Raw genomic sequence first — 22,376 nt, forward strand, 5'->3', positions numbered from 1 at the left:
AGTTTTAAGCTGCTAATATTATGAATAATTAATTCAAAAAGACAATATTTAAAGATTTTACAATGCAACGCCAGTAGTAGTACTCGGAAATGACAGCTTCATATAGAATTTGACAAATCAACTCCAATAGCAATCGCCATGTAGTATCTTACTTAGATAATCGCCATTTTGTTTTTCAGTTTTGTTCCAAAAGCTACCAAAACCATCTTTTTGCGAGACTCTTATATTCAATAAATCTTGGTCTTAGTCTTGCTGTTTACTGTATGAAGAATTGACTTTTCACGCGTCTAATCTACCAAACATGAGCGCCATCTATTGGTATTCTTATGTATACTAACAACATGTACTAATAACTACATACCTAGACTACAACTCAGATCCTGTATTACTATTCTTTGTTGTCTATTTGCTTGAATCTTCAACGTCACTTCCCAAACATTTATTAGAATAATCCACAATATGCACTTAAGGGTTAACACTTTCGGAACTGTATTTGCTGTCGTAGTTTTTCGTACTAGAGATGATCCCAAAAACGTTTGCAATATTTTCTTTCCTTCACCGGTGGGAGAAAGGCACGATCTTTGCCCGGTGCGAACGATTGATCGGAGTCAATCGGAACGACCCTAGACACACTCCCGGTTTCCGCTTCCAACGCTCGCCAAAACCCAAGCGTTAGACCACCACCATTCATCATAGCAGCCCGGACCTTTTCCTTCTCCCATTAGTTTAGGGTCCTGGGTGGCTTCTGCTGGTACGAACAGGGTTAGCACACTGGCACGGCACCGAACAGGATTAGAAGGTCGCAAACTATGGTGAATCGTGACCGGTGAGTTTGCGGGGCCGACCCACTCCAACAAGTACCTTCGCTCACGCTGCGAAGCGAAATGAAGTGGTGATCTTTGCCGGGAGCTCCGTAAACCTGGTGCGACTTCAGCTGTTGCCATCCTGTCTGCGGTGGATCGTTTGTGCACCGTTCTAGGATCCCATCCAACCCGCCATGGTGGTCGCTACATCCCGACAGTGAAGTGAAGGGCAAATAGCACCAGCCCGTGCAGCAGGAATGCCGGCAGACGCGCGGGAATCGCACGCAAAAGCCACCCCAGGGCGATTTTCGACGCTACATTGTAATAATCTACCAATCTTGTGCAGTTCGATCGGTTTGGATTGGCGGATGGGGTATTGATTGCAGGTTTGCAAAGATTGGTTCGTGTTGATTTAATTAAGCCGCGTTTGTTTGTGGTGGATCCGTGGCGCAGGGATGCCCCTGCTTAGTACATTACGGTGTGGAGCACGCTAGATTTACGATCGTTTCGTCCAATTCGACGTACGCGGCGTTGGGGGTTGGGAGCGAAAACCCCAGGAAGGAGAGGAGGTTGGAAAATGTTTGATGCACGGTTTTTTCCTAATTCAATTAAAGCGGTGGTCTCCTTCTCATCATCGATGTTTCAACGCAAATGCAGCCAAATGTGGGTAGGTAGCAGTCGGTGGAGTTCACATTTTCGGGCAGCGCGCATGAATGATCGTCACGAAAGGAGCTGCAAAAGGGGGAATTAAAATAGCAGCAAAAAGGAGATGCAGATAAAAGTGGCAAGAGATCGAGAGTAGTGGGTAAAAATAGCAACGATTCGCTTGGAATGAGGTTAATTCTCAATTCCGCGGCTAGTTTTGTTGTTGTTTTGTTTCGAGGATAATTTTATGCCTCTGCAGTGGCACACAGCATTAGTGCGCCGGGACGGAGGGAAAAAAACCTCCTAAGACCCCACAACCATCGGCGATACAAAACGAAACAGCACACTAAGAGGACTCATCGTCCGCATGCCGACAGCAAGTCTGCCATCAATTTCGCAAATCGCGATTTGCAAACTGCGATTTGTGTGTTTTGAAAATTTGTGTATTTTTTTTTTCTCGTTACTTCATTCCATTTCGTTGCTTCGCCTTAACGTTCATACCGAAAGCCATCCGTCCGAAACGGAACCATCAATCAAAGAGTCGTGAGTTTTTTTTGTTGTTGTCTTCTTTAAAGGTAGTCAAACCAGCCACATCCGGTCCAGGTTTTGAAAAGATTTCTTCCGAGTTTCGGATAGTACCGACCAGAGGATTAATGTCACATTTCCTTTCCACACGCAGTGTTTCGTCAAATGTCACCGATATCTTCAGCGAAATAGGTTGACCTCTCGGTTTATCAACCATGCTGTGCTTCGTTAACAACTTTCGGTGAAGGGGTGTTGACTGTACTAATTTGCATTTCGCTTCAATAGCAAACGCTCTAACCATATGCCCCTTTATGGATGATTAGTAAAATCTCCGAAAGGGTGAAATGAAAAGTTGTAAATATGATATCTTCTGTCAAGTTTTGGGCAATACTCCCTCAGGAATCACATTTGAAGCACTAATGTGAAACGGTAGATTAGGAAAAGAAGAGGAACCAGGAAAACAAAACCCGTTAAAACAAATTCGTCTGCCAGTTTTGAATGTTTCTTCTCATCACCGTAACGATAACGGGTCGCGTGCTTTAAGATGGATAGTCCGCAACGAACTAATGCTTCCTCTCAACACGACCGAATCTGATGAGTCTGAAGCTTAGCCAGAAGAGGAGGCCTAAAAATAAAACAAGGGTGACCATTGTAACGGGTTTCGGAAGTGGCAATTGTTACTTTCGACAAGGCTACTTTATTAATGCTTCCAATTCATTAGGGTGAGGTAATAGAAATATTTGCTGAAATATCCATTTTAAAGTCGTTATCGTTTAGCTAATTAAAATACAGCTGAAGACACTGAGGAGAGATTTTGAAAACGATGACTGAAAATAACTGCATCTTTAGAAAATGCACTAATGAGAAGATCTTGAAACTGTTGGGATTTCTGGAATTCATTCATACTCTCTGGTAAATTAAATTCTTATTGAAGACTCAAGTTCAAAACCCGATATAAGAAGAAAGTCATCGGATTGAAATATGGTTATCTGAGTGTTTTTATATCAATATCCCTTCTTACTCAGAAGACTTCAGAGTTCTAGTACCTCAGCTATTGCATTACATGGCCTAGTAGATCAAATACTAAGATGAATTTGACTTAAGTTAAGTTAAGTAACGCTTCGATTACTTTGTACATTTAGCAGAAAATGAAACTGGAACTGTAAGTCAGCCTTTCCTGCTAAAACAAATTGCAATACTAAGTGTCTTAACTACCGTACTCTCCTCCATTACATCCATCCAATCGGGTTGGTCATGAGAATTTCACCGATGATCGAATTTCCCGCGGAAAGGTTTAATTTCCCGAGGCGTTTCCTCCCCGCCCGGATGCTAGCGACATGAACGGCAGTGAAGAAGGAACGACCTGAACCTCCCTAAACACTCACGGCATCATGCAAAGGTATTCCCGCCACGCTACCCAAGTAAGTATCATCAATGGCGTGAAGTGAAGGCGCCGGACGAATCAAATTTCTTCACGTCCGGAATCGATGAATGAAACTCCAAGCACTCGAATAGGGGGAACGGCGTGCTACACGCCGGTTTGGTCGCAAAGAGGTGCTTGAGTCATCTTGCGTGTCCTACCCCCCGGTGTTGGATGGCGCAGCGTGTGAGTGCTCTTGTTGCGTGGGTTTATGTTTGCGGTTACGAGAATAGAGCTACGAGTCTCGCCTCCGATGTAGGTCGTCGAGGCAAAACCCCAAAACCGGGCAAAGGCTCCGTGTTGGTTGGTGCCCTGGTATAGTGTGATTGATCCCCAAGTGGTTGATTCTTCGTCTGTCATCATCATATTCTAGCGGTGGAGTAGGCTGCACGTAATTACATAGACATGGATGCCCTACAAAAGCCCCTGGGTCCACCAAAACGCTGCTTCGCAAATTATAACTCGCGATCAATGTTCCTCAGTTCGTTTGTGTGTGTGACTGTTTTGAGAACTTCTACGGATGCAGCGAAACTACCCGCGGCATGTGGCTTCCACCTCATAAGCGCTGCTATTGGTAAGCAAACAAACAAAACATTCACGCACCGAAAACATACACCACAGGATGCATTCTTTTGCCCGAGTTGGGCGAAGTAGCGCAAAAGGCAAAACCCCGAAACGCGCAACACATGAAAAAGACATCAAATGACACGATGACATAACCGATATGTGTCACGGCGTATGATAGAATCTTCACATACGGCATTTATCCAGCCACACTATTCGTGAGTTCGCTTTCGGAAGGAATTTCTTTAATTCTTATGAAACTGAACAGAAAAATTCTTCCCAGCCAATACGCACTTAACCTCCAATGGGCTAGGTGGGGTCAACTTTTCGGCACGAGCAGTGTTAGCAGCGGTAATATAACACACATCATTGTAAGAATATCAACGTAATACTCCTGCCATAAATCAGCGAAACCACAAACTGCGCGTTTCCAGCACATTTTAGTGTGCCGTTGCATAACGCATTTCTCCTCCACAGTTCTGCAACATTTTTTTTTTGCGGACAACTGTGGAGAAGTTTTACAACCGTTATAAGGCTTCGGTCAGGAAAAGTGGCAAGGTGATAGTAAGGAAACGAAACCAAAAAAAAAACGACGGCGTGTGCTTTGGGGATGAGGTGTTTGCATCGTATTTTTTTTGGTATTGCAAAAACCTTAGCGAAAATCCGACAGAAAAAAGGAACGCATGTTGATTTATGGTGAAGCACTAAGCCGCGGATGACAATGACGGGCGGACGCGTGTGCTTGATGTCAGTTTTTAAGTGATTTTTCTACAGCCTTCCACCAGGAGGCTTGTGGCCGCAGTTGTTTCAGTCGCTACCGGTCCCCGCGGTTCGCGGTCTCTGTTTGGGTCTAATTCGGCAAAACGATCAAGCGTTCCGAAGGCTGCAAATTAACTGCAACTTCAATGCTCAGAAATCACACCGGATCACAACTTGCAAGGCATCGAACGGTGGAGTGTATTTTGGATCGAAAATTGCACACCCAGTTTGCCATCCCGTTTGTGTCTCGGGGAGACCTCGCCTGTTTATCAGGTTTTGCATTTTAATTCGATCGATCTGATGCTCGTCAGGTTCGAAATTATTGCTGGAGCTTTTGTGTCTTTCTTTCTGTTTTTTTTTTGCACGGTACAAATCTCTGGTCAATGCCACATAACAACCAGTTCCGGCTAGTAACCGATGGTGGCAACTCCCCGCGTTGGCTAACGATCGCTGACCTACATACGCTAGGTAGGTATAGCTCGATTACGTGGTCGCGTTCGTGTGTTGTGTCGTAATAGGGGACAGAATAACTTCGGTAGGTATAGAAAGAGGTAGCTTTTTTTTGGAGATAATATGTCCAAGATGTAGAACCGAAATTGAAATTTACTCGAAACTAAGAGGAGACGAGAAAAGTTTGAGATATTCCTTCACGTCTCCTCAGCAAACGTTCTCGATCGAGTTATTAGTGTTGATTTTCGAAGCGTGACTTGACAACTGTACAATGCAACGTGTGATACAATTGTCACTTTGAAGAAATTTTGGAAAACGATTAGCTGAAACCTCTAAGCAATAATCTCAAGCGCCGTTCGGAACGCCATTTTGAGAAGATGTGCTAATTGCAGAGTCACTCACTCAGCTATTCTGCTTCGGTTCGCTGAAGTTCCGTCCTAAACCCAACTAAAGTGCTATAAAACGCACAGTTTTATAGTACACTCGTTACAGCTATATTCCGAATTTAGGTTTGCCAACGAATGACTTCAATATTGGATACAAGAACTTCTCACAAAACAGTTAGAAGAACCAGTAACTTCTCCTTGCGATCGAGTGCACGACTTATTATTATTATGTTTTAGACGTAGTTTCAAGCGTGCAAGCGGAAAACCTGTTTTCCTCATGACTGATAACGCAAATTACACAACCTTAGGGTAGGTGTATGTAACTACTCCACTCACATCAGACACTCCCGGTTCAATCAGACGGGTTGTCCTATTCTAGCGAAAAAAAAAAAACGTAATGAGTTTTAGTTCGGGTCGATCGCGATATTGAAGTTATGTTTGAACCATCCGGCTACCAGATCGCGATTCGCGTTATTAAACGTTATGTTTGGGCTTCTGTTGCTTTTACCCCGAAGAACCTTACAAACAAATCGTCTATGAATGGGTGACCACGTGTAGGAACATATCTCCAATAACTTTGAAGCTCAATGTGGAAGAGAGAGAGAGAGAGAGAGAGAGAGAGAGAGAGGGTGTGTGTCTGAAGCGCTTCATGCTTCGATTACGATTTGTCTTCCATACGGAGGTTACATGATGAGCGCATGCTCGGCCAAGAACAACTCCACATGGAAGGCAGGTTTAGGTCTAGGTAGGTACACTGGGGCGAGGGTTTTCGAATGTTTGTGCAAGTGCAAGAGTGTGCATTGATAGGTCGATGCCGCACTGAGCACCAACAGAACACGGTTCCGGTCTGGTAGAACCGTGTGTAGAGTATTTTCTTCCAAGTTCCCTCATAGTCGGAAGTTAAAACACGTGCAACCTTGCGGAAACATTCACGCGAAGTGAAATGGGAAGATGCACTATTCTGGAGATACTGAGAATTGGTGGTATTGAATGTATCTTTCGTGTGTACTTAACGCACTCCATTAGCGGACCCTGATCTCTGTTCCAGGACGTCGCTTTCGGAGTACAAGATAGCGTTGATGCACGTGCTATTGCTTCTACTTTCATGATTCGCTTTGCTTATCGATACTTCCAACCAACGTTCACGCCGATAAATCTGGTAGGGATTTCATAAAGCTTTCATGGCTTATCTAAGTGCATGCGTATGAATGGTATGATTCGTTAAGAGCTTTTTATCTGATAAGAAGATCACTATCATTATCTTCAATTCCACTTTCTCGTACTATTCCTCCCTATGGTATTTGGAGTTGGAAAAAAATTGGAGAAAGCAAATTATCTACAATTTACCCAAAAAGAGATACATTTCCAGAGTGAAACATTATTTACCCTTTAGGGCAGCGATCTTGCAGGTTGCGTTTTTTCCACGTTTGCGTCACGTGCACGACAATTCTCATAATTTGTAGCCCTCTATTGAAGAAGCGTCGCTGCACTCAGGTAATGCGTCTGCGTGCGTGATGAATTATTCTTGAGGTTCGTTTACGCTCCAAAATGACTTTGTTTATTCCACCTTCAAAAGTTTTCTGCTGTCGCGATCATTATTTTTGGGGGTAAGTCCCCCGTGGGGCTTTCGTTCTTGGTTTGGAGGGGGGGTTTTGCTTTTTTAAACTCTTCCCCAGCAACAGCTAGCGACAGCCGGGGTGAAAGAAGTGTTTCCCGGCATCCCTGGATGGTGGGGCTGGAGCATGATTTTGTCTGCTTTGACAGCTTATCATTAACCGAACTGTGAGGTGAGTCGATCTACCTCCCGAAATAAATTAAAAAAAAAAAACAGAATCCAGTGAGCTGCTACGGTATCCGTGTATCAGAGACCACCGTATGTGAAAGTGGACTTTTGCGCGGTTTGTTACGTGCGTATCGCGTTGTGTCCTGCGTGTAAGTTCGAAGGGAAAATCTGGAAGATTACAACCTGTTTTTTTGTGAGAGCGTAGCGGTAGGAACAGCAGGAACAGAGACGACGGGACCCGACGTCACATGATTGAAATGCGTGTATGTTTTGTTGTATGTTTTTGTTCTCCTGGCAGCCTCCTTCATTCCCGCTCTCCAACCCCCAAACCGCAGCACTCCCGATTGCCTTCGCTTTTCCGTTTGGCTTATCTGGGCCGGTCCGGTTCTCGCGGGTCAATCCCGTTTTCGTTACCGTGCGCTTAGGTTGTTTGCCTTTTGTTTTGGCCATACCCGTGTACCGGGTAGATACCGGGTAGAAATTTTTGTTGGAAGCTGAAAGGCGTCGTCGTCAAGGCGTTGGCCACCGAAACGTGTTTCCGAAAAGGAACGGGCCAAAAACCAAAACGACAGCTAGGACGGTTTTTGAACCGGTCCGGCCACTCCCGCAGAACTTTGGCATACAAGATGAGTACCGGTATGTGTGTGTATGTATATATTCACGCGTGGTATGTTGGTGGCATAAGAAGGGGAGCGATCTCGCGGTGTCGAAATTGACAAAAGAGAGATGCCGTTATTCGAATGAGCGGCAGCAGCTCGCGAGTCTCACGTATCGATAATATCGCATCGCAACCGGCTTATGAAAGAAGCATTAAAAACATAAACGCATAAAAAAATAGAGGAAAGAACAAAACACACAGCCTCAGCGTATGCGGTGAAAGCAGCAGTGATGCAAGCGTGGAAGAGTGGCCACGAGATTAATGGATGGCCGCTCATGATAAGTGAGGTTACAACTGTTACGTAGAAAACTAGACTTTACCGCACTCGCCGGATGACTGTTGGGACTGTGCTGTCAGATGCGTAACTGAGATGGCATCTCATCTGTAAAGATGTTTGACAAAACATCCAAGACAGACATTCTTGTACAGACGAACGAAGTTGAAAGACATTTGGTTTTATATCTACATTTGAAAAATGAAGTTGAAACACATCCTCCTCTGAGTATTCCACTTCAACTTGAAAAGAATCCAGATACTGTGAAAACTTTACCATTTCATCTTAAGGAACTTAAATTTGATTGTAATTCTTAATTGATTAAGAACTCCATCAAGAACTCCTTTTTCGCATACAAAATCCAGTAATATCTTTGCGCTCCTAAGAAATTCTTTCCCGCTTTCATCATTCCATCGCGTAGAGCAAATAAATACCTTCGCCCAAGGCTGGCCGCCACCCTTGTGAGGAATTTGAATAAAAATTTACTTTTATTTAAATTGATTGCTGCTTTTGTCCACCAAACTCATAAATACTGAGGCCCATTTACAGGCGAATCCGAAGAGAGGGAGAGCAATGGCGGAACCAGAAGTGGAAACGTTACCTTGTGTGCGCGAGTAACACTGGGAAGCGTTAAACTTGCCGTTTAGATTGAATAACTCACGCGAAGGAGGAAAGAATTACCGTTCGGTAATTGTGGACATCTTCGCATTGGCGGAATGGCGGGCCGGTGTGTGCCACTTCAGAACGTTCACCTCGCAAATTCGTACAGCTCATCGTTGTTCTGACAAAAAAAAACACAAAACAGAAAAAAGGAAAAGCAAAACATCGCACACCTCACGCAGAAGCGCTATTACGCGCCTTTCTTACTCATTTCACTTCTCGAGTTCGACACTCCCTCACACCCGATTTTGGATAATCTTCTGGGAGGGATGTTTTGGGGGAGGTGGGGGGAAGGCGCGACGGTAAATATGAGTATTCAGACAATCGCACTAACACGACAGCACACGTGTTGCAACACACGGGGCATTCTTTAGGTTTCGTAACATTCCAAAGCAAACGTTGTTCTACGGTGGATGAGGTCCATCTCCATCTCGCCGATCGAGAACCTCCAGGTTCTCTCTTTGCACACTCGCTTTATGTGTAGTTTGTTCCACGCTGGTTCCCTTTCTATTCTTCTTCGGTACCTTCAAAAAAATGCCCATGATGGACATGCCCTGACAGATGATCCTGCCTCATGCGGACGAATTACTGAGCAGTTAGAATCAACGCATTTTGATGCTCATATCGTGACTGCGGTGACGACCTGCATCGTCAAGTGCAATTTCCAAGGTGTGCATCGATTGCAAAGAGTCATTTTTGTTGCGAGGCTTAAAACGTTCCAATCTAACAAGCATCTGTCCAGTTGTCAACGGATCAGATTTCGTCGGGAGTATCGCAGTATTATTCGCATCACAGAGCGGCATAAATTAAAATGACAACCGTGCAAAGACACTGGAGACCAGGAATGGGGATACCGAGGCAATCATGGCGCATTTCACACCCTGAAGGGGAAGAAGCAGTTTACGCACACGGTCGCATGAGTAAGCGTTTCGGTTCCAGTTTGGGGCCATTGACACCGGTCTGTACGACGCAGATTTTGTCGGATTAAAGACTGGTCAAGAACTGTGTCTCCTCCCCCCACGGGTGGAGTCACACTTCTTCATTCATAATAATCCAAGAAGTGAATGCAATCATTGCAATCTGACGGCAAAGATCTGTCTCGGGACAACTCGGATGTGTCCCATTTAGCGTAGCGTTCAATTTGTCACAAATGGCGGCGCTACGGCGTAGTAGGTTCCGGCGGGTATTGCTCATCCACACGCGCGCCTATTCATGGGAGGTGTCGTCGAAACTTGCCGCCGCTCTTGTTTGCTGCGTGTGCATTCTGTTGGAATGCTTTTTGGCAGGTACTTTGAGGTGATAGACTACCGGTTGACCCACTTTCACACTGAGCCGGGTGTGCGGATCGATAATGGCGAGGGCCTCGTTGGCGAATCTATTTATTTGCGACGTAGATTACAGTAAAACGGGGCCAAAGACCGTCGAAAAATGTGCCCGCAGTGGTTCCCCGATTTGTAGTAGGTTTTGTTTTGTTTTCGATAGTTTTTAAAAAGCAGTTCCACCGTTTTACTGTCAATGGTGTTGCCAAAATGTGTCATATGCCAGAAGTGTGATGGAGAATGGAGCGATGCTTACTCATCTGTTTAGCATAAGTTTGTGAACAGGCGGCGAAGCAGATTTGCTCACAGCTCGCTTGGGTGAGTAATCGCCGGGAAGTTCATTGCCATCGTTGCGGCGGATCGATGTCAAGGACGGGTGTGGCACGCGGGAGTTTCTTCACCTGAGAACTCCCGGTGTTGGCGAAAAGCTGAAGTCTCCCACCCATCGTGAAGTTGATGAACGTTGATCGGGGCTCGCTCGTCGATACCGGTGACTTCTGTTTAATTTCTCCACTGGGTAACTGGTTCAACTGCTCAACCTGAACCAAAACATACCTTTTTGCCCTTGATTTGTGCAGAAGGAGGCTTGCATTCCGCACATTCTTACCTTGCGAACGGAATGTTACGAACAGGTTACGAAGAACGAATGTACCCGTAGCAATGGTAGGCAACTGTCCGGTAGTACCTTTCTCAACCTGAGACCGAGAAGATCAAACAGCCGATTGCCTTGCTAATCCCGAGGCGTGTCCCAGCTGGTGAAGAATGTATCGTATGCCTGTCGTACTGTCGATTCGTTCGCTGGAAAGCCTTAGGACCCTGTGGCGAAGTTTCTCAACCGAGACCCACAGAATGCCGGGGTGTAATAGTTGCAGCGAGCAAAGAATTGGTGCTTGGGTGCACGAACGTACCCAAGCGACAGGAAGGTAATAGGGCTCCCACAAATGCACCGTTATGCCCTAGCCGTTTCGATTGTTCGATCCACCGTCAGTCTCCAGTCTCTTCCCCGTTTGGAGCACTCCCCGCATTCGAAAGGCACGAAAGGGCGGATCGATTATTTCGATGGAGAAATGCATGCCCCCGGGGGTTCCCCAGGTGAGGGAGGTGAGATTGCAGAAGGGCTGCTCCGGATAGGGTGGAGTCGAAGGTGTTAGAAAACAGCGGCCAATTGTCAACCACTTGCAATTTTACAGCAAAATGTTGAGTAACGTCAAGACACCGAGTGGTAAACGCGTGAGTCATCGTGTCAGCGGTGCGGAGATTAGGTACTGGTGGTTTGGTTTGATCGCGAAGAGAATGTCTAACCCATTTCAGATAGAGATATTAGCATGCTTGCGTCATTTTATTGACGTCTAGTGGGTTTCGTAGAATGTTGTTTTGTTTAAATAATTCATTCGAATCTTAATCCAACATATTTGTAAATATGAAAGATTTCAAATAATTCCATTTACTAGTAAATAAATTCAATAGTATTATTTGGTTTTCAAGTTAAAAAAATATTATTAAATCTCCCATACGGGTGTGACTCAACTCATACCGTCTAGTTTCATTCATGAAACGCTGAATCTTGATATAAAACCAAATCGCCTCGTGTTCGTGCCACGTACTTGCACTACTGGCCACACAATTTATGAATGAGCAAACAATGTGTTCCAGATTCCGACGAAGAAACCGTGCTGAATGATGTATTTTTTTTTTTTGCTTGATCAAACAATTGTGGGTGATCACGTTGTGCATCCGGCAGATCGGACATTAAACCTTCACCGGCGTGTGCGTTTTTGTTGGTATGTGTTAGCAGCAGTATGACAGCTGATTGCGCCGAGCACGAGTAGATGAATAATCCCAGGGCACTCTTGATCTTGTAGCCATCCAATACCCTTGACCGATAAGAGTGTACTCACAGTTCGCACATGTTTAGTCAAAAGCGTATTTAAAACCAGTGCAGTTGAGTGTAATTTGCGATAACATTGGAAACACCATTGAACGCCGACCGTATGCTCGTCAAATGTTTGTATCAAGCACTTTTGCTATGCGAAATTTCAACAGTTAAATACAAATAACTGATTCCTGTGTTTTCGGAAACCGCAATGGAAACTCAAATTACACGGTAACAAGAAATTGACCGTCTACTTAATAAGGTGATTGTGAAAATTAATTCGTTACCTTCACTCGAATACCTCCCACCGCACAAAACCGTGAACCGGGAAGCTGATCGATGAGAAAAATGAAAGGAGAAAGTCATCGCTTATCAACCGAAAGGGTAGACATTATAAAATCGGAGAGTATGAAAAATAAAACAACCGAAAAGGGTTTCGTAAATCAATAAAGATATGAAACATTCAACCGAAAAGGGAACCGAGACTGGACTGGTGGTGTAACAAGCAAACTTTACTTTTTTTTTGATGGTTTGTGTGCGAATTATTCGCGAAAAATCAATCACGATTAATTATACACAGTCATCGGGGTTCGTCGTCTACGGAATGGCGGTGTGATCAATCTTTTGTACAGTGCCGGAGGCTGATCGATATTGCTGTATTTTTTTCTTCTTCTTCTGTTTGCCCGCTAGTGGCAAGGAGTGGCGGGACAAAAAAAAGCGGTTCGAACGTGGAAAGGCGAAAGGTGCAGGGCTCACCGTGACGCCCTTGCGATTGTGATCGAGATCACGAGCATTCGCCTGGGTTGGTTGATACCGTCGGCAGGGCCGGTATATGTTAAGCTTTCGGCAAAGCGGCTTCAACAGCGGTGAAGAGTGTTAGTGAAGGGATAATATGCAAATGATTGTTAAAGAGTTCGATTTTCGGGCTGCAGTTCGGATGGGTTCGCGACAAGGAAACAAATGTTTTAACTGGATTTTGAGCTGCATTTTATTGTTACTAATAACATGGCTGCATTCAGCAGTGCTGGCAATGTGAAAACATTGTTGGAAGTTTAATCACTTTAATTCTGTGCTAATAATTTCCTGGCGAGAAAGTATCCCGAAGGAAAGCCGAAACGTTCATCAATAAAATGTTTCCTTTTTCCGTTTGTCTTTAAACAACCTCAGTTGAGATTGCATTTCCTTCCAAACCATTAATTTGCAAACCATCAAGCAACGAAAAACGTTTTTTCCCAAAAAAACTCCAAATTTCTCCAAATGTTGCGCCTTAGGTGGAATTAAATATTTTGATCGTTGCAAATTAATGCATATTGAAGGTGATGAATGGAAAATGTGTCATCGAATCAATTTTCTCGCTCACCATTCCTTACCAAGCTGATAATGAGCTAATTTTGAAGGTTTTTTTTTTTGCTGTCCGCCATTCATTAGTTTCGCTTCAACAAGATGCCCCCATGTATCTACCGATCCGTTGCTTTCGAGCTCGGTTAGCGTTTTGTGTAAGTAAATCCCGTAAGTGAAAGATAGACAAACCGAAACCAAACTGTTTGACATTTGGCAGGCGCTTGTGCGCCATGTTTCGTGAACCTTGTTGCCCAAAAAAAAAATTGGCAAACTCGTTCCTCCCGTCACCAGTGGTACAAAAGCCACCATTCGAAAGGCATCTCCGTGTGCACGTTGAAAAATGATGCCTTGCGGTGAGAGGCGATTTATTTAAATTCGTTTCATTTCGTACCAAGCTTTTTGCAAGAAGCTTTGCTCTGGTTTTTTGCTGTTGTTGTTCCTGTTCGACCCCTACACGGCTACACATAAATTTGTTGCCTATTTCTTCCTCTTCTGAATGTTTACCACCCGAAATGTCAACACACTCAAATTGAACGCACACACAATTGCCCGAATGAAACGAAGCGAAGGAGTTTCACTTTCAATGTTAGATTTATTATTATTTTTTTTCATTTTTTTTTCCTTCAAACTGCACCTTGTTTGGCAGCCGTTTTGTCATCGTCATCGTGGTTTACTATTATTTTTTTTAATATGTCTTCTCCTGCCTATTTAAAGATCATTTCTGGTGCGAGAGCGGAAGATTCGTTTCGCTTCGTGCACTAATGCATGCTTCACTTGCATGCAAAACAAACAAAAAGCGCAACTAAAATAAATTCACCATCGTTCAATATTTGCACTGCCAAAAAGGTATTTTGGCAGCGTAAAGTTTACCTTCGGGGGGGGAGGTCGGGTTTTAGCCTTATTGCGCGTCGCGCCATTACTGTCTTTCTAACAACGGCCATGAAACACTAACTCTGAACAAAAAAAAACCAGCTCACCTGAGACCTGGGAATGCCAGGAAAAATGAGAAAAGTTTCGCCGATGAAAGTGAGATTTTTTTGTTGTTGTCTCCTACCGGTGCTACCGGTCTTGGCCCTGGGGCTACAATTTAGACGATTGGACGTTGCGTAAACCTTTCGTTTCCACGCCAGAAAAAAAAATTGGTTTCCTTCCATGTCACCCATGGAGGCCCAATCCGGCGTTAGGACCTCACTGCGAAGGGATGGGAAATCCAATGTCCAAACACTGGTCGTCAATAATTTTTCAACCACACAGTATTTGCAACGGCTGGCCGGATCGGATTGTGCAATCGGACATTGGGGTGGATTTTTGCAACTCGTTCAAGAAGAGAAAGAAATAAGCATAAAAAAAGAAACACAGCGGAATTGGCACTACAAAATCTGCAAATCGTCCAAATGGCGTTGTGTTTTTGTTCCCTTCCAACAGATCGAAAAAAGTTTCTTTTTAGGTCAAATGTGAAACGTTTCGGTCACAACGCCGGTCGGTTCGTTAGATACTGTGCGTCATGCCGGTACAAGCCGTTACCAGTGGGGAGTAACTCCGTCACTGCAGCCATCTCTCTACAGCTAAAAAGAGTTGGCACGCAGTCACTGTTAGGTCACCGTGAGGTACATGGAACCGATTTTTGACAAAATCATCGCCCAAACCCGCCATGGGTTATGGGTGGTTTGAGGGGGTGGTCACGGGTTAAAGATGGCGAACCAAAAAAAAAGCCCATTCTTGACAGCGAAACAAGATCACTTAAAGCAAATGCCTCGATCGCAACCAGGTGACTCCACCCATGGATCGTTTCATGATCAACGCACGCTGGCGGTCACGTGGGATCGCAAAAAAACGAGAACGGCGGGATGAAATGGAACGATCAAAACGATAGGAGGGTGTATCGAAAGGGATGTAGGAGAGCATACATGTGCATATGGAGGAATTTGCGTACGAAAGAGAAGGGGTGTATGTGTGTGTGTGTTGTGTTCGGGAATGTGGAGTGAAATATTTCAAGGAGTGAAAGTCATACCGCCGACAAACGATCGATATATCGGTTGCTTAACGTTCGTTCAAACAGCTCAGCGCCCCGGGGGTAATGGAGGAGAATAGATGAATTTTTAGAAGATCGCGGTGATGATGGAGGAGGTGAATGGAAGGTTTAGATGAGAGCAAATCGATGAGGGTGGTTAGCATTCTTTCATACCGACGTCTATTTAACCTTTGTTGGTACAGAATTGATACTTCCAGACATGAATACATTACACGAAAATATTTTACTCTAACTTTAATAATATATTTAAGAAAGTAGGCTGATATTCCGCCTATGATGGCTTCATCAACGTTCAAAGTTGAAGACTGTTTTGTTTAGTTTTAAAAAATTGTTTAAAAACACCGTGTTTAAGAAAAACTGTCAAGTCTTTTGACCTGACTCAATCATGACTAAAACAAAGAAAAAAAGAAAAAGAATTAGAAAATAGAAGAAAAGGTAGAAGAATAAAAAGAAGAAGAGAAAAGAAAAAAAGAAGAAAGAAGAAAAAAAGGAAAATAATAAAAAAACAGAAGAAAAGGTAGAAGAAGAATAAAAGAGAAGAAGAAGAAAAAAGAAAAATAAGAAAGAAGAAAAAAGAAGAAAAAAAAGAGAAACAGAAAAGGAAGAGTAGAAATAGAATAAAGAACAAAACGAAAGCAAATAACTTTTTTTCGATATTTCGTCAAAGGAAATTCAAACTTTCAAATAGTATAAAGGAATTCTTTCAAAATGACTCTCTCATTTATTTAAATTACCGTCTTTAATGTATAATCTCTTATTCGAAGCCTTAATAGGCCTCTATATTAGCATATTATTGAAAGAAACTAATATCACGGGCCCAAGAAAAAGGATCAAAATTATTACTCGTATAAAATGACACTGTACGAACAATCGAATTATTGCTCAATCTACCATCTTAACCAGCTTAACACGGCTTCCGGTTTGTTACATGATGGTTACCGATAAGGTTATTGATGATTGGACGAGCGTTCAAAGTGAATTTGCTAATGAATAGTTTGATTTTTCGGGAACAATTTCTCAACCCGGACCCGGAAAAAAAGGACACAGAGACCGCTACGAATCGAACCAGAAACCAGGATCATTCAAATAAGCTTCCCGTTTTACGGTCTGTGACCGTATTATCGGCGGGAGGGAATTATTACATACCTTCGCTGCCGGTCACGCACGGCGACGATTAATAAGATTGTTTTCTGCCTTTTTAATAATCATAATCGTAAAATACTAAAATAATAAGCGATAATCGGTCTCGGTATTTTCTCGGCTTAACCCGCTCGGCCTCTTTCGCTAGTGACCATTCCCAAAGGGAGCGTTTTTTTTTGTTCTCCTTTCGTTTTGGCTCTTTCCCACCAAAGGGGTTTTTATGTGTATTTTTCTTCTTCTTAATTTCTCGCTGCTTTCTTGCTTTCCCGCAACGATCCTACCCTACAATTCGATCGAATTTAAGTACAGCAGTTATGTTGATAGCACTTTTCTTTCATTCGAGCCGACGGTATGCCGTAACGGAAGAAAGCGAAGAGATGGAAATGGAAAAACAGAAAGGCACCGAAAGAAGGATGATGAGAAAATTCATACTGCTCGTGAGGTGGCGAGGCACGGTGAAGATATTAACGAACGGACACAAAATCACGTGAAATGTCGCCTGGGCACTGGAGTAGAATAAAACACGTACCGAAAGGACATCCAACGTCTTGCAGCCGCGTATGATTTGGATTCTTTTATTCTACTTTTTCGATGTATCCTTTACACATACCGGTCACACAACCTTCGAGAAGTGCAACGAAAAGAAAGGATCAAACACGGATGCTGCATGGAACGATGCGATAGTGAAAGAGCAAAAGTGAAAGAAAAATATTGGGGGAAAAATGAAGAAAGAAAAAAAGAAAAGGAGAAGAGAGAAAAAACCATCTCCGTTACAGATTATGCTGCCTGTTGCACAAGCACAACCTCTCGTTTGTGTGTGTGTGTGTCGTTTGGTGAAAAAAAGGGCTCCATTGCGTGTACCAAAAGGGCCTCGGGTGAAAGGCAAGGATCTTAGGTACCGAAGAACGCAGGAGAATCGGAAGGTGGCAGAGGGAGGGGAAAAGGGGGGATAAAATGGTATGCCGTACCACCATTCAGGCAGGGTGATAGCGCGCAAAAGGGATATCAGGTTTGGAAAATGAAAGTAGTTCTACCTGTTTCGTAAAGCGCAAAGTGTCGCACACCGCATCGCGCTGGACCGTTATCGAAATGCGTCGCGTACGGATGCACGTGCAGTGTCTGTATGGTAATGGACGTTGAGGGGGGGGGGAATAAGGGATGGGAAAGGCAAGAAAGGTAACACCAATGTACGACCTTTCTTTTCTTCATACGAATGGTTTTGTTCTTTGCGGCACTGTACACGGTTGATGTGAAGGTAAGGAACCTTTCTTGTTCTTGTATTATTTTTTTTGTTTATAAATGATACATTTATATGATAAATGTGATATTTTGATATAGATATCAAGACAAATTATTTTGTTATAAATTTGTTACATCACACTCAGTGCTAGAACAAAAAACCGACCTCAAAATAAATAAAAATAACAATTCACTCAAAGGTTCGTCGCTTGTTGCCTCCCTTCAGTGCACGAAGTCTTTTGTTTTATTATCATTCAAAGCCAGCATTAGTAATGAAAAATTAATTAAATTGAGTCATTACCACGCATAAAGTGTGCCGCCCGGTTGGTTTGCATGGGTACCTAACAATTTCCATTCACAGCCACCATACTGAATCATGGTGTGAGAGGAATAAAAACAAATCAGATACATGGTTACCTGTTTAAAACAGTAAACATGCGGCTGGCAATAGACAAAATGTAGCAAACAACGAACTCACGAACAAACGCGCTGTGGTCGCATTTCCCGCGTCAAGCGTTCGTATCTCTCCAGGGAATGAGGTTTGATGAGCCATACCCGGTAGCGGTTGCGTTTCTTGACACTTTCCATGGGAACCATGGGAGAAAATTTGGAAGCGCCTTCTAACAGGTGCGTTAAGAAAAGACCCCCTTTTTCGCTTGTAAAGTACCCACTTACGCATATATGCTAATGATGGGTCCGCCCTCGAAGGGGGTTTGACGGGGGGTGGGTGGGAAGGGAGGGGGGTTAATTTGTTTCAACCGTGCGCTTAGAACCTTTGAGGGCGAAGACAGCAATAGCAAACAAAAAATGGGCAAATCCCTCATCAATGGGAGCATTAATGCTCAGTGCGTTTTTTGTACTGTATTTCAATCCTCGTTGATTTCATGCCATAAAGGTGTGCTAGCGAAAAGAGGCAACAGCAACAACAACAAAAAAGCCCGAATGCTTCCCTATTGCTGGGAATGCGACTGGGAATGTGACCGGGAATGTGTGAGCGCTCGCGGTGTAAAGCTTTACCGTTACTCATGCCGATCCGAGAGCGGGTTTTGCTGCTTGTTTTTGTTTTGAAGGACCGGTTCCATTCGCCAACGACGTGCCGGCCTTCCGGCGCGCATGGTTCAACCGCAACAACTTAATCTTGGCCTTTGTTTTAAGCTAAATCCATCATCATTCTGTCAGGCTTGTGGCCGGCGCACGGTTGCCAGTAGATGACAGACACTGCCGAAGGAAAGTGTGCGTCGAAAGACGCACTTTCGAAAACCAAGTGTCTCTGCGGGAAGACAGTTCTCACATTGAAGTCGTAAAATTTAAATTTATTTCCTACGTACATCGACAAGCAAAAAAAAAAAGAAGTTAATTTAGGGAGTTCAATCAAATTGGAAAAAGGGAAAAATAAATACAGTAAATTGATGGAGATTTCAGGTGGGATGTGAATGTAAGTTCGGATTTGTCATACCCCTCTGCGCGTGTATCGTGAACATGTGCCTCGCAAGAATTCCGATTGTGGGATAATTATTTTAAAAGCCCTTACTCATAGCGCGTTACCCGGAATGGGATCGATTTATTTCACCGGCCGAGCCCTTCAAAATAGATCAACTCTCCGGCTGTAGACACTTTAATTGATGGTTTAAGCTTTCTAGATTCGAACGTATTTGGTGCTGATGTGAAGGAATGTTTGATTTTTTAGGATCGGTCGGTATGTCAACATGAGTGGACAAATTGGTCCGCTGGCGCCATCGGACGCGTTAAGCGATGTGTTAGCAACCGTAACTGCATCGATCATCGCAATTGGAAGTTGATCATTGCTGTGTATTTTTTTTTCCGTTTCGATGATCACCAGAAATGGAGTGTTTGATACCGATCACCTCGGAATGGTTTGCCTCTGTGCGAGAATTGATGTAAGCATTGTGACGTTTAAGGTACCGCTTGGAGATGAAAAGAATAGTGTTGTCTTTAGGTTAGTTCTCATCGAAAGGTTTCTCGCTGAATGAACAGAGTTCCCCGTCTTTAAAGATCCAACATGCTTCTACTTTCATGTGAATGGTTTTTGTTGTTGTTGTCCTCGTTTTTCTTCGGCACAATTTCAATCGAAATAATACACTCACCTGCGGATCTTGCGGATGAATAATTTATACCCCGACTGCACACGTGAGATCATCGAAGCGTGATGGGCGCATCTTTAACGTGATGCCATGCCGCCAACAGTGTGCTTCCGGACGGTGTCCAATTTCATATTCTTCCCAAAGCGCCCTACACCGGGGGGGGTTTTTTTAAAACATTATGCAAACAAATAGAGCTGTTGTTGTTTTGCTGTGCCGCTCCAATCAATATTGATGCGATAGAGTTGTTTTTTAAAACTGTGTTTTTTTTCTCCTTCTTTTACACCCCTCCTTACACAGAACCTGCAAGACACACTGAAGATGTCCAACTATCCGGACATCCAGGACTGGATGGATCCACACTCGAAGTTACCGCCGGTCATCCTGAACGATAAGCTGATGACCGACGCCATCATCGGGACGTGCATGCCGATCAAAACGGAACATTCGTACAGCCTCAACTCGGACGGTGATTCGCTGCCCGACACAATACCCGATTCACCGCACAGTCTGCAGAACAAGATGGATGGTAAGTTTTGCTGCACTTGTCACCAAGTTGTCTTTTAGGAGGGGCGGACATCGGGAACGAGGGCAACGAGTTTCCGGGTAACGCTTAATCGGACGATCGCTCGGCAACGGGAGGCTACTTTACGTAATCCAGCCACCGTTTGGTGCTGGATCCACACTTGGATCAATATTGGCGATGGTAGGAACTGTGCCACCCCACATTTGCCGTCACCTACTGGATCCTCCAGAATAAATGGTGCTACTGTCAACTGCTTCTTCAACTGTTGCTGAACCGTTGAAGGTTTGGAGTGACGTACATCAGATCGAGACGAGAGCCTCTACGTACAGAGCTCAGTTTTTTTTCAACATCCATTCCCGCCATAGAGTGTTCTAGATAGCGTACCTCAGGGTAAGCGCATACGCGGTGGAAAATATTTGCCCAAGTGCCCCAAAACGTGCGCTGTACATGTTTGGATGAACAATAAGAAAAAAAACCCAGCAGAAGAAAAAGAATTCGTCGAATGGTATTCGAGCTTCTTAACATTTTTGGAGGTGATTTGTTTTCCTTCTCTGCTGTTCCAATTTATCCTTCACTTTTGCACAGTTCTTGTAGCTGAATGTTAACAACCTGCAAGTTAGTGCTAAAATGTCAGACCATTTGTCTAAACTGATTGACTCCCATCAGTATGCGTTTGTTTCGCGGTAGACGATCGACGGCTTATTATGCGCCAGTCGTTCAACACACGACATTTCCGTCCTGAACTTAAGACGTATGTACTGGACCATGCGTCTGAGACGGTGTCTGGAAAGAAAAATAGCAAAAGAAAAAAAACACACACACACACCCCAAGAGACAAGCAGCACGTTTTGCACGGCTGCACGCGAGATCGATTGCATTTATGTGTGGCCGAGCGCCAGTATGACTCTGTAGACCACATCCCACCTCGAGTCGGGAGGTGCTTCCGTTGGGCGTTACGATAGATGATGCGAACCTTGGACGAGGATCCAGCCGGGTGGTAATCTAATCCCCTATTCCCTGTTACCGGCGGTTCAACGCCCAGTTGAGGTTAGTCTGTGGGTTTTTTTTTATATCTGAGAGCTGCACTATGGGATTTTGAGGTTATATTTTTTGGACGTAAGATTTATTTCGTTTCTTCATTCAGAATTACAAAATACGACGAAGATATAATTTTTAGCGAAAAACGAATACCCAGATGAATAGCCAACACCTAAACAAACACCTCAATGCAGTTGTATGTGTTATTGAAAATTCATGATGCAAAAATTTGTTGAAGTCCAATATTCTAGGTCTTCTTCTCACGACCCAACTAGCTCAAAAGCAGCCCAAAACTCAAACAAACTGAGAACTCATTTTCACCAATGCCCTTTCTGCACATCTTAAGCTCACTATCCAACCGTTCAAACCGATAGGTGAATGAAACTGTGTTCGTTTTATGGTTTGATTCCCGGCTCTACTACTCACTACTCGTCCGTGCGTTTAACCAAACGCCGTTAAATCGTATCAAGTAATCGTTGGACGGAATGTGATTACAATTATTTAATAGCGAGTGAAGTTGTTGCTCTTACCCGTGCGGCGCTAATAATGTGCCGTATAGCGACATTAAAAGCCGAGCTGGATCTCTGTGCTCCCGCTGTTACCAGAGTTGGTAATACGGTGGTCCACACACTACCTTACCGGTTTCGGCTCACTGGGGAGATATTATTCCGTGTTTTTTTTGCAACCGAGCATACCATTCCAAGCAGAATGGATCATTTCTTACAAGAGGTAGTATGGGCTTCGTTGCAACAATGTTGCCGCTCTGTTTTGTAGCGCTCCATACATCCATACATCCGTGTATCAATGGTGAGTGCTCTCCATCACGTCTACGGGACACGATC

General features: G+C 43.9%; 1 protein-coding gene across 3 annotated transcripts in view; it reads left to right on the forward strand.

Moving 5' to 3' along the window:
* The window catches only part of LOC125767332 (cyclic AMP response element-binding protein A), a 103,492-nt gene that overhangs the window by 59,772 nt on the left and 21,344 nt on the right, over positions 1 to 22,376 (forward strand). For all 3 annotated transcript variants that reach the window (XR_007418760.1, XM_049433810.1, XM_049433809.1), the window contains exon 2: positions 20,271 to 20,499. Coding sequence is in view for 2 of the 3 variants with exons in the window: in XM_049433810.1 (XP_049289767.1) it covers positions 20,271 to 20,499 (229 nt within the window). In the remaining variant the exon portion in view is untranslated. The remainder of the gene's footprint in view (positions 1 to 20,270; positions 20,500 to 22,376) is intronic.

The sequence above is a fragment of the Anopheles funestus genome, chromosome 3RL (genome assembly GCF_943734845.2).
Source record: "Anopheles funestus chromosome 3RL, idAnoFuneDA-416_04, whole genome shotgun sequence".
NCBI classification, from domain to species: domain Eukaryota; kingdom Metazoa; phylum Arthropoda; class Insecta; order Diptera; family Culicidae; genus Anopheles; species Anopheles funestus.